The 11,578-nt window shown below is 49.6% G+C and overlaps 1 protein-coding gene across 1 annotated transcript in view; it reads left to right on the top strand.

Moving 5' to 3' along the window:
• The first annotated feature begins 1,860 nt into the window (after positions 1–1,860).
• The window catches only part of SREBF2 (sterol regulatory element binding transcription factor 2), a 58,349-nt gene continuing 48,631 nt past the window's right edge, over positions 1,861–11,578 (top strand). Inside the window, exon 1 of the mRNA XM_044227871.1 lies at positions 1,861–2,108. Coding sequence (XP_044083806.1) covers positions 2,021–2,108 — 88 coding nt within the window. The 5' untranslated portion in view covers positions 1,861–2,020. The remainder of the gene's footprint in view (positions 2,109–11,578) is intronic.

The following is an 11,578-nucleotide window of genomic DNA, read 5'->3' as shown; positions in this document are numbered from 1 at the left end:
TAGCAGGGTCTGGTTTTCCATTTCAGGGTGAGACTAATTTGTATAGTCTGCATGCGAACAGTGAAGAAACATTGTCCTTTTTCCCCAAAAAATAAGTCACTGTTCTTTCTTATGTTAGACATGTTCATTATAAGAAGTAATTTAAACAGTACTGAAATACCAAGAAGAAATAAAATTCAGCCTAAATCCAACCACTCAGTAATCATGACGGACTCTCGGCTGTTGGGCCTCTAGCCCTTTAGCCCTTAATGTGAATACAGAGATCGCTGTTTTTTCAGTTACCATGGCTCTCGCGTATGGGCACATTCTGTATATGTCAGGCCTTATGCCAAGTGCTCACTGGCCGCAGCAGCTCCTCCTGCCTCAGTGCCTTTGTCCGTATCATCTGTTGCCCTGGCTACACCAGACGTGATTCTTAAGAATTTTAGATTTTATCTTAAATGTCTGAATCCTTCGTTAGTTGCCTCACACCCAGTACTTTCCCTTGATTACTTGTACTGTTGTCTGCTTTTCACATTTGTTTAATGTCTGTTCTCGTCACTACTGGAAGCTCCCGGAGGGCAGGAATTGCCTCTTTTTTGCCTGTCAGAAATGTTCAATAAATACTATGAAACGAATGTGCACATGATTCATTTAATCTTCCAAACTGAGAGGGCCCTATTTTCCGCGCATTTTAGAGGTTTCAAAACTGAGGCTTAGAGCAGTTAAGTAGGCAGCCCAAGGTCACACTGCGTAGGTGGGTCCGTGTGTTTGCCCCGCAGGGTCTGTGTGCTCACCTCTTGACCCCAGAGCAACAGCAATCTCTTAAGAAACCTACTTTTCCTTTTTAACAGTATACTGTGAGAGTTGTCCATAGGGAGACATTTACGTGCCCAATCTTGGCTGATGCCATGGTATCCCACTGTGTGGATGTACTGTTCATCCTCCTTTATGAGGCTTCCCAGCTCGACCCAGTTACGGGGAGGACTGTGTGATGAGCGTCTTTGAACTTAATATTTGCGCACTTGTTTGAGGGCTCATACTTTTATTCCGTAGGGTGCACTCCTGTTAGTCTGCACATGTGTTTACGTCGCGACCAGCTGCAAGATGGGGCAAGGAGGTGCTTGAAGGAGCGGGAATCTGCGGGCGGGCGGGCTGCGCGTCAGAATCTCTGCGGCACCGTGAAAACGCTCCTGCCCGGGTCACACCCCGGGGAGCCTGTGGTCCCGGGCACTAGCACTGCTGCTGAACGTCTGCAGGCATTTCTGAGCTACCCCCGCTGGGGCCGCCGGAGTTGGCGCGTGGCTGCGACAGGTGCAAAGGCGTGGAGGTTGTAGAATGCAGTCCGCCGCCCGCGCCCAGCCTCCATTTTCGCCTTAGTAAGGGGCTTGCGAGGAACGCGACTTGAATGATCCAGACCCCTCCGGGCCGCAGTGTTGGGGGGCCAGGTTTGATTCTACCCGCTCTCCCAGGCGGACTGGGCGGGGGAGCAGCTGGGAAGATGACGTAATGTGCTCAGAGCCCGCTCCGGGGGCGACCTGCAAGCGGGGGCGGAGAGTGTTAACCCTTCAACCCCCAGCCGGTGGATGGAATAGCTTGTAGAGGCAGACCCAACGGAAAAGTGAGCGGCGCCTTTAAGCCTGGGGAGGAAGGTTGGGCTGAGGACCCAGAGGCTTCTTTTTGCATTTGCTAGGAGCCCGCGAGGGGTGGGGCCTCGCTATGCAAATCTAAGCTGCTGATCGATGACGCGCCATCACCCCACGCGCCGCTTCGCGAGCCGATTGGCCACGAAGAGCCTGGTCCCATTGACAACAAACAAGGGGGCGCGCGGCCTGTGGGCGGGGCCGCAGAGAGCGCGGGTTGGGGCGGGGGAATCCCGCCCCGCCCCTCCCGCGCGGCGCAAACATGGCGGCGGCTGGCACCGGCCGGTGAGGCGGTACCGGGAGGAGGCTGTCGGGTGTCATGGGCGGTGGCGGCGGCACCGCCCCCGCATCTCCCTGAGCGGGACGGTTGGGGGGGGGCCTCCGTGCCGAGCCGGGCGATGGACGAGAGCGGAGAGCTGGGCGGTCTGGAGACCATGGAGACGCTCACAGAGCTGGGCGACGAGCTGACCCTGGGGGACATCGACGGTGAGTAGTGGGTGGGTGGGTGGGTGGGAGTGCGGGGGCGCGCGGGGAGGAAGGGGTTACGGCAGCTCGCGGGTGCGCGTGCGCCCACCCCCCGCGGCCCTGGCTAGCGCGGGAAGAATCAGCACGCGCGGGCGGCCCGGCAGAGCCCATCCCTTTGGAGCGCTCCGGGTTTGGGCCCCCGCCCGGCTCTCGGTTCTGCGGCGCCGCGTGTCCGGAAGCAGAGCGAGGGTCGTGGGGTCCGAGCGCGGAGGCGGGGGCGTCGCAAGTGTCCCGAGGGAGCGGCCTGAAGAGAGCGGACGGCCTCCGCCTCCCTCGCGCGCCTACACGCGCCGCCCGGGGTCCCGCTCTCCCGTCGCTTGAGCTCCGGATCGCACCTGTCACTCCCGGCCCGTCTGCGGGGGCAGCTGTGGGATCCCCGAAACCGGGTCCCCAGGTTCTGCGCTCTCATCTCTGGTCTTCCCAGCGTTGACCCGCGGCCAGGTCTCCCGGCGCTCAGGGAAACTTTGGGCAGGGAGCGGCTGCAGAAGCGAGTTGCTGATGAAGCGAGCGGTGGCGGCGGCGTGTGGGCGCTTCTCCCCGGGATGGAGACCCGGGCGCTCCTGCTGTCGCGCTGCAAAGGGAATTGAGCAGCGAGAATTTTGAGTTGTGGCCCTTCGGGGGACAGGCTGGGGAGCGGGTAGCCTTTGTTCAGGCGACCTTTACAGCGAAGTGGAAGAGCTGGTAGGAGCCCAGGGATTCTCCCTTTCAATGTTCTCATTTTTGCGACCATGGGAACCCAAAGTTTGGAGAGGGTCAGCTACTTGCTCAAGGTCAACCAGCTGGTTTCAGAGCCCATTTCCTGGGCTAGTGTTTGTGTCACTGTATCAGGCTTTCACCTGATCCTTGGGGGTGAGGAGTCCAATGAACAGGTTAATAACCATAATAGTAACTCTCAGGAGTTGGGCTCTTTTGATGTTCTGATTCCCAGAGTCTTTGTACTGTTTGACTTACTCCTCACTACAGTCCCGTGGAAGACTGAGGCCAGACGTTTGCTTGTCTAAGGTCACTTACCTTAGATTGCCCAGAACCCATGCTCTTAACCACTAACTCAAGTGCATTGCGCTCTTGAGTTTATAAAGTACACTCATGTCCAAGATTTCATTACGGTCTTGCAGGCAGAAACGGCGGCTCCATCCCCATTGTACAGATGAAGACACTGAGGCAGCAGAAGATTCTCTTCCAGGGGAAGAGATAAGTGGCAGCAGCTAATTGAAAAGGATCTGCTTCTGTGACATTTAACCCCTTGGCTTGTCCTTGCCTTCTGTTTCTGGTTTTCCTGGCAGTGAGCTAAGACCCTTAATTGAAGCACCAGGTCTAACCACAGATTTTTCCACTACGTGCTCCTAGGTACAGAGATGTGTGTTTACAAATGGAGAAGAGAGGTTCTTGAAACTCAACAAGGGCCGCTAACATGTTTTGAGCATTTATGTGGCAGGCACCGTGTTAAGCACTCCTACACATTAATGTTCCCAATCCTTAACAGTTTCATCAGGTAGATAACGTCTCTTACACTGCTCATCACCTTTGAGATCCTGAAACAGAGGTTCAACATGGTTCATTAACTTACCCAAGGTTACCTAGTCAGTAAGAACATCTAACTAAGGCTGCCCATCAGCAAGCTCCCATGAAGAAATTCCTGTGCATTTTGCCTTCTCATTCCATAACTGATTCCTGTTTATCTTAATTTGTAATGTGTTAAATTTCCTAATGGTTAAGTATTAGCTTTTACCCTGTAGATTTCTGAGTAAAATATATATTCTGGAAACGACCACAGTGGTTTAATGGCTTCGCAGGTCCCCATACCAGACTGGGGAAAAAATGACTCCCTGTCTTAACAACGGTCAGCAAGCATTCAAGTGCCAGCTCTGGTCTCTGAGCTGTAGGGAACATGAAAGATAGGAAAGAGAATTTTATGGCCTCATGGAACTTAAGATCAATAACAATAAAACTGTAATGCTGAGTACAGAATGGCTTACAGTAAGTGAAAGTCAACATTGAAGGAGCTTGGTAAAGACTGCCCCACCAGAAGACGACTCCAAGGAGGTAGCCTTTCATCGGGGTCTTGGAGCGCAAGAAGGGTTGAGTGGGCTGAAGGCCGGTGATCTACAGCTACAAATATCCCTGTATTCTTACACATCATTCCCCAGAATGTCAGCTCCATGAGGGCCCGGTTGTTCTGTTTCCTTCGACTGTGTTTCTTGCACTTAGAACTAAGTATTTGTGGAATGCCTGAATGAATTTAGTGACCTTGGGCTAGGGAGGATTCTAAGCTGTACTAGACACAGCCACTGGGGTTGGGTTGGATCAGTTGCTTCTAGGAGCCAGTCAGATAGGGAAGAGACTGGATATGAATACATACACTTACTTTGTATGTGTGGTGGGCGGGGGGTGGGGGTGGAGGGGTTGATATTTGCAACCTGGAGCTCTCATGCCTATCTCCAGGAAGTCCAGGAGGGCAAGAGTACTTCACTGGGCAACATCATTCTTGCTGTAATCCATGAGGGCCCTTCAAGGATGTGAGTCCAAGGAGGCCACATGCATTCATTTATTCAACGCATCTCTTCGGTGTGATGGACAGAGTGCCGAGGGTCGCTTTGAACAAGACATACTCGATCTCTTCTCTCTCAGGGAACTTAAAATTCTTGAGGGAGGAAACAAGCTGAGCAAATAACTGAAATGAACACTTCTGGCAGGACACATGAAAATAAAATAGGGGCACCTGCGTGGCTTGGTGGGTTAAAGCCTCTGCCTTCAGCTCAGGTCATGGGCCTGGGGTCCTAGGATCCAGCCCCACATCAGACTGTCTGCTCAGAGGGGAGCCTGCTTCCTCCTCTCTCTCTGCCTGCCTACTTGTGATCTGTGTCTGTCAAGTAAATAAATAAAATCTTAAAAAAAAAAAAAATAGGGACGCCCGGTGGCTCAGTTGGTTAAGTGTCTGCTTTCAGCTCAGGTCGTGATCCTAGAGTCCTGGGATCGATACCTGCATCAGGCTTCCTGCTCAGCAGGGAGTCTGCTTCTTGCTCTGCCTGCTGCTCGCTCGCTCTCTCTCTCCCTCTGATAAATAAATAAAAATAAATAAACAAACCCATGTTATAGAGAATAACCAGGGCAGACTAATTTAGACGGGGTAGGCAAGGGAGGCCTCTTGTTGGAGAGATCTGTCCTCTCTTTTTAAAGGGATGCCCAAGTTGGGATTTTTATGTGATATATTGACATTTTTAAATGTTGGCTTAAAGTGGGTTTTGTTTGTTTTTTAAAGAAACATACTGTAGGGCCAACAAAGAAACCTGTTGTGTTACTTCATCTCCAGGGCCTTGTTTCACTGCAGGATGATCTGTTGTCCCAGGTCCCAGGCCCCTGATGATAGATTATCTAGAGCACTTTCTTTGATGGCAGATAGCTGTGTTATGAGAAAGTGCCTTATGTATTGTGATAAAGCAGGTCTTCTGGAAACACAAAAAGGTGAGATATTTTTCCACTGGAATCAGGAAAGGCACAGTGACGGAGGTGTCCTCTTGAGTCCCAGAAGGGTGGGTGGCAGCATCAGCAAGACAAGCACATGGCAGAGAATGATCAAGCTGCCTTGGAGACAAAGGGTTACTGGTGAGTTCTTGGACTCTATGGTGTGTGTAAGGAAAAGGTAGAAGATAAGTTCTGAAAGGTGAATTGGAGCCAAACCGGACCGTCTTCATACCTGATGCATATGTATTGTGGAATGTGGAGAGGGAGTTGCTGAGTGAGTAGGGTGATGACACGTTAAACACGGATTTTAGGAAAATTTAAGTATGGTGATGGGCAAAGAAGATTGGAGTCCGGGAGACCAGCCAGGGGGAGCTGCAGGCAACCCGGTATGAAATGATGATAAAGCGGGCGATGGGGTTGGAATAGGAAGTGGCCACTGTGCAAGTTGTTGGACATAACAGGATGGGGCCTCAGCAGAGACCTCACCCTGAAGGCAGAGCAGAGGTGGAGTTCTAAGATCCCATCCCAGCTTCGATCCTGGGGCATTGGGCAAGTTCCGAAGCCAGCAGGAAGAGCTAGTTTGGGGAGATGATAAACATGTGCCTTAACTGGGCAGAAATTGAGGTGCTGGTGGCTGGGAAATCCACTAGGAGATCAGAGGCCAGTACTCAGGAGAAGGTCAAACTGGGGATAGAGATTGAGGAGTAGTCACTGGAGGTGAGGCTGGAGGTGAGAGAAGGAAGAACTGGGAGGTCCGATCACATGAGGAAAGTGTAATAAGAACCAAGGGAAGGAGAGCTTTTCAGGGAGTGGTTAGTGGATGATGGGGGTAGTGGTGCAGAGGACATCAGGGACGACAAGTCCACGAAAGAAGTCATGGGATTTGGCAATTAGAAGGTCAACATTTGACAGAGCAGTCAGATGAAGGGGTCCAAGTCTATACAAGCCAGAAAGAAGTCAGGAGTGCATGGGTGATGGCAATTAGAGATAGCTGTTTCCTTTGGAGGAGGTCGAAGAAACTTTTCAGTGAGCTCATTTAACTTTCTGTCTTTGTGGATTTGCCCTGTTCTGAACACTTCGCCCAAATAGAATCCTGCATCGTGTGGAGACATCATGTTTCATGTATCCATCAGTCTTGATGGACATCTGGGCTGTGCACTTTTCAGCTGTTACAGATGAAGCAGCTAGGAACATTTGTGTGCAAGCTTTAGTTTGGGTGGAGGTTTTAATTTCTCTTGGGTTTGTATTTTTCCCTGGGCTTATAATAGCAGTAGTTACTCACTTGCTTACTTTCCATGTCCTGGCAGTTAATTCAGCCCTAATTCTTGGAACAGAAACTGTCAGTAGGGTGTTAGTTGCTTTTATCCCCCTCGTCACCATCTCTTCTGAAGCCCTCCTTTTTTGCCCCATCTGATGTTTGTCTAGCTCTACCATCCCACACTTATCATGGGATTACTTTAGGCATTACCCTAGGGGGTGATATTGAAGCCCCTGTTCCCTAGTTGTTGTTTTTTTTTTAAAGATTTTTATTTTTATTTATTTGACAGAGAGAAATCACAGGTAGATGGAGAGGCAGGCAGAGAGAGAGAGGGAAGCAGGCTCCCTGCTGAGCAGAGAGCCCGATGCAGGACTCGATCCCAGGACCCTGAGATCATGACCTGAGCCGAAGGCAGCGGCTCAACCCACTGAGCCACCCAGGCGTCCCCCTAGTTGTTTTTTTTTTTTTACACCCTAGTTTTGATGGAGCTCATGCTCTGGTAGCTTCCTGGGGAAGAGTACATTAGAGGTAAATTTAGGGTGAGGGGGCCTTGTGTGTCTTAAAATATCTTTATTCTAACCTCATGCCAATGTGATAGTTTGGGTGAGTTTAGAATTTTAGTTTGTACCTAGTTTTATATCAGAAGTTTGAAGGCCTTGCCTAATTGTCGTCTCGCTCTGGTAGTTGAGAACTTGGATACCATTTGCTTTCTGATCCTTTTGTGCCACCTGTTTTCACTTCTGGAAGGTTGTAGGATCTTTATCCTTGGTGTTCTGAGTTCCTTGGTGACATACACTGATGTGACTGAACTGTCAGTCACTGTACCTACTTGGGGGGCTCTGGAGGGCTCACAGTGTCAGACACGTGCCTTCATGCAGACCTCCTCCCCACTCCCAGCCTGCTGAGGAACTTCCAATTCCTCTCCCTGCAGTCTGTGCCATCTCTGGCAGAGACCGGAACACTACCTAGCATTGAACAGGTGCTCTGTAAAGGTGTGTCTCATGAAGGCTGGCCCTTCAAGCTCAGGGTGTTGTGTGGGCCCCCAGCCAGGTGTCCCCATCAATGGGGAGTTTGGAGTGGCCGACCTGATGAGCCAGGCTGGCGTGTGGGGAGGGTGTGGCCAGCGCAGCCCTGGGAGGCTAAGGTGCCGAGAGAGGTGGAAACCAACTGCACATTTCTCCAGTGAGTCATGGTTGGGGAAACTGCACATTGAGGTGAAGCGCAGGTCTGCTTTTTACCCATGTGCAGATCTTTTTTAGGACATACACTTTGTTTTGACACTTGACTCTATATCACTGTTGCTCATGTTTGGGTTGAAAGAGCTACTGTTGCTCACAGCTTATTTGCTTTCTGCCTGATTTTAGCTCCTGATCTCATCTAGTTCCATTTCTTGGGACATAAAAGTTTTTTGGGATTGCTCAGACCACTGAACCAGCCTCCTTGGGTTTCTCCTCCCTGGATCTCTTCGGCTGTACCCTTGACAAACACCGTTATGCATTCATACCCAGGCCTTGGGCCTGTTATTGAACAGTCTTTTCTGTCATTCTCCTACTCAGCTCATGTATTGGCATTTTAAAAATAGTGTTTTTGTGTCTGTATCCACTGGACCTTTTCTGTCCTCCAGCTCATAATTTAAAAAGTTCTTGAACAACTTGATTCAAAAAGGACTTTCTGACTATCAGACTGTTTGTATCTTCTGGATTCTGGCTGAACTTTATTAATGTGTGCACAAAATGTTACATTTTCACATACGGGTTCCGGTGTTGAAAGAGTTGACGTGGGAGAGCCGTATAGTCCAGCGTAATCCACCCAAATAGGCAGGCGTTTGCACCTCCACCTCCCGTGGGACGTTTGGATCATTTGCATCTTTCCATCAACATAAATGCTGTTGTTCTGAACGGGTAGGAGCAAGTTATTTCAGAGTCAGTCTGTTGGTGCCTGTTTCCCAACGAGGACCTTCCATCACTAGGTGGGTTAGAACCCCTACACACTACCATCCGCGGCCCTTCCAGTTTGGAAACTCTCCAGTACTAAACATGACTGTGATTACTGTGCTGGCTGTCACTTACTTGGAAAAGATCGTTATTTCTTCAAAAAGGCAATGGGTTCACATGGCGAAATACAAATATGTGAGAGGGGACCGTGAAAAGTCATGCTCCCAGGCCTGCCCCCATCTGCTTAGTACCCACTGGCTCTACTTCCTTGCAAGTAATTAATTTTGTAGTTTCTTTTACCTTCTTCAGAACTTCCTTAATGCAAATATAAGAGATAAATGTGGACTTTAATATTTGCTGCCTTTTTAATTTCTGCACAAATAGGTAGCGTGCGACAAGCTCTATTCTTCTGCACCTTCACCTTTTCACTTAACTGTGTGTATTGGAGATCATTCCAGTCTTCACTGCTGCGCGATTTTTCATGGCACGGGTGCCCTGCAACGCATTCATTCAATCCCTTTTTGATGGACATTTGAGAGTTTTTTCTAGTAAGAACAATGCTGGGGCACCTGGGCGGCTCTATCGGTTAAGCATTCAACTCTTGATCTCACGGGTCTTGATCTGAGGGTTTTGAGATCAGGCTTTGAGTTGGGTTCCACTCGGGGTATGGAGCTTACTTAAAAAAATAATAATAATAAAAAAATAAAAAACCCCAAAACAGTGCTCCAGTAACTAGCTTCATAAATTCATAATTTCACGCATGTGCAGGTGTAAGTGTGGGATAAATGAGGGAAAGTGGGATTGCTGGGTCCAGGTGGGGATGGGAATATCTACATTGGATGCCACAGAACCAAAGGGTATCAAACGTATAAAAGGAAGGGGCAGGCACTAACATTCTGTTCTGGCCCGTGTGTTGGCAGTTTTGAGAAATCCAAGGAAGCTGCTGTCCACAGTGGATGTACCACTTTACACCACCACCAGTGTGTGAAAGAGGGTCTGATTCCCCTCATTGTGCTGGCAGAGTCCGCCTGCCTTTGCCAAACGTGCCATTTCAAAGCTCACGCCACTCCCTCCGCTCCCAGTAATACACACATGCAGACCCCTTTGTCCCAGCCTCGCCGTGCCTCACTTGATTTTTCTGTATTCGAGACCACTGGACAGTCCATGGGTAGTGACCAGCTTTCTGAATGATCACCTCCTGGGTCTCAGATGTTCCCTTTGCTTGTCCAGGACCCCATGCTTGTGAACTCTGCCACTTTCGGTTTTTTGGAGTGATCATCGGGTTTGCTTGCTCTCTTTTAAAATCACTCCTTGGGGTGCCTGGGTGGCTCAGTCTGTTGAGCATCCGACGCTTGGTCTCAGCTCGGGTCTTGATTTCAGGGTTCTGGGTTTGGGCCCCCATGTTGGACTCCATGCGTAGCCTGGAGCCTCCTATTAAAAAATGCTCCTTAATGTGGAGCAGTTCCTTATTTTCAGCTTTACACTTTGGGGCACTTGAAAAATGATTTCTTGTTTTACATTGTTTTGCTGGGACTCTCTTCTCTGGGCTCTCTTTAATGTAGCTTCACGGTGGCAGCCCATGGAGCCCTGAAATTTCAGTGTGTCCTCTTAGAAAACATTTTGGGGACTTGCCATCACTATAAATGGTGTTCTGGAAGTTGCTTCCTTTCGCTGTAATTCTCTTAAGACTACTTTTCACCAAAATCATCGGACATTTTAGGGAGTACCCCTTGTTCTGAATAGCTCCGTTCTCCTATTACCTTCCTTTGAACTTTAAAAGTCATTGGTGTTCTCTAGGATAATGTAACTCATCTTTTTCTTTATTAGTTATTGACTGTCCCCACGGTCGCCTTTACTTTCCTGTCCTTCACCTGGTTTTGCAATCGCTGTGTCTAGGCAGGCATGCAGTTGAGATCTTTACAGGACCTGTGTTATGCCGGGGTCTGGGCACAGCACTGGTGGGATAAAGAAGCAAGTGTGTTTGGCCCTTTACCTACATTGCCTCCTAATGTGGTTTTGCTTTTAATCCTTCCTCCCCGTTCTGTGGTGTGCTACAGACAAGAAACTGGGGCCCGGATTACACAGTTTGTAAGTGATAGAAGGGTGACCTCACTCCAGACACGTCTAACTCCAAAACCCGTGTCCTTTTCCTATATCTTGTGCTACATCTCTGTCTGATGTCAGTGAACTTCCTGGTTGCAAACACAAGCTGGTGTGGTGGACGAAGGCCAGAGAGACCCTGGATCCTCTGCTCAGGTACACATTTAGGGACATGTGTTTATCATGAGGGGTCTGCCGTGGACTTGAACTTCAAGTGACTTCCCCCCCCCGGGTCCTGCAGCACTTCTCTGAGCCTTAGTTTCTGCTATAAGGTAGGGACTGGAGATGACTACGTCACAGGCGCTGCAAGAAGTGAACAAAGCACGTAAAAGGAAGAGGACAGGAACTGACCTGCCCTTTTGACTGTATCTGAGAATGAAAGAGGAACTTCACTTCGCAAGTTGACTCTTAGGACCAAAGGGCCCTTTTTGTAATACAGTTTTGGAATGTTTATTTCTTCCTTTTGAAAGGGCTTTTGTAGGTGTGGTGGGCGGGACACAAAGGAGCAGTCACAGAGTACAGGGTAAAATGTTCCATTTTTGGACCCCAGGATTCAAGGGTTAAACTTGGTTGACATTGTGGATTTGAGGGAGGGCGGGCATTGTGGAATTTTTTAGAGTAGCAGGATCCCAGAGACTGGGGCCTCCAGGTAAGGATCCCTGGGGAACCTCTGTTTA

This window comes from Neovison vison, chromosome 12 (assembly GCF_020171115.1).
Source record: "Neovison vison isolate M4711 chromosome 12, ASM_NN_V1, whole genome shotgun sequence".
Taxonomy (NCBI): Eukaryota; Metazoa; Chordata; class Mammalia; order Carnivora; family Mustelidae; genus Neogale; species Neogale vison.
This window is presented reverse-complemented; position numbering and strand designations above follow the sequence as displayed.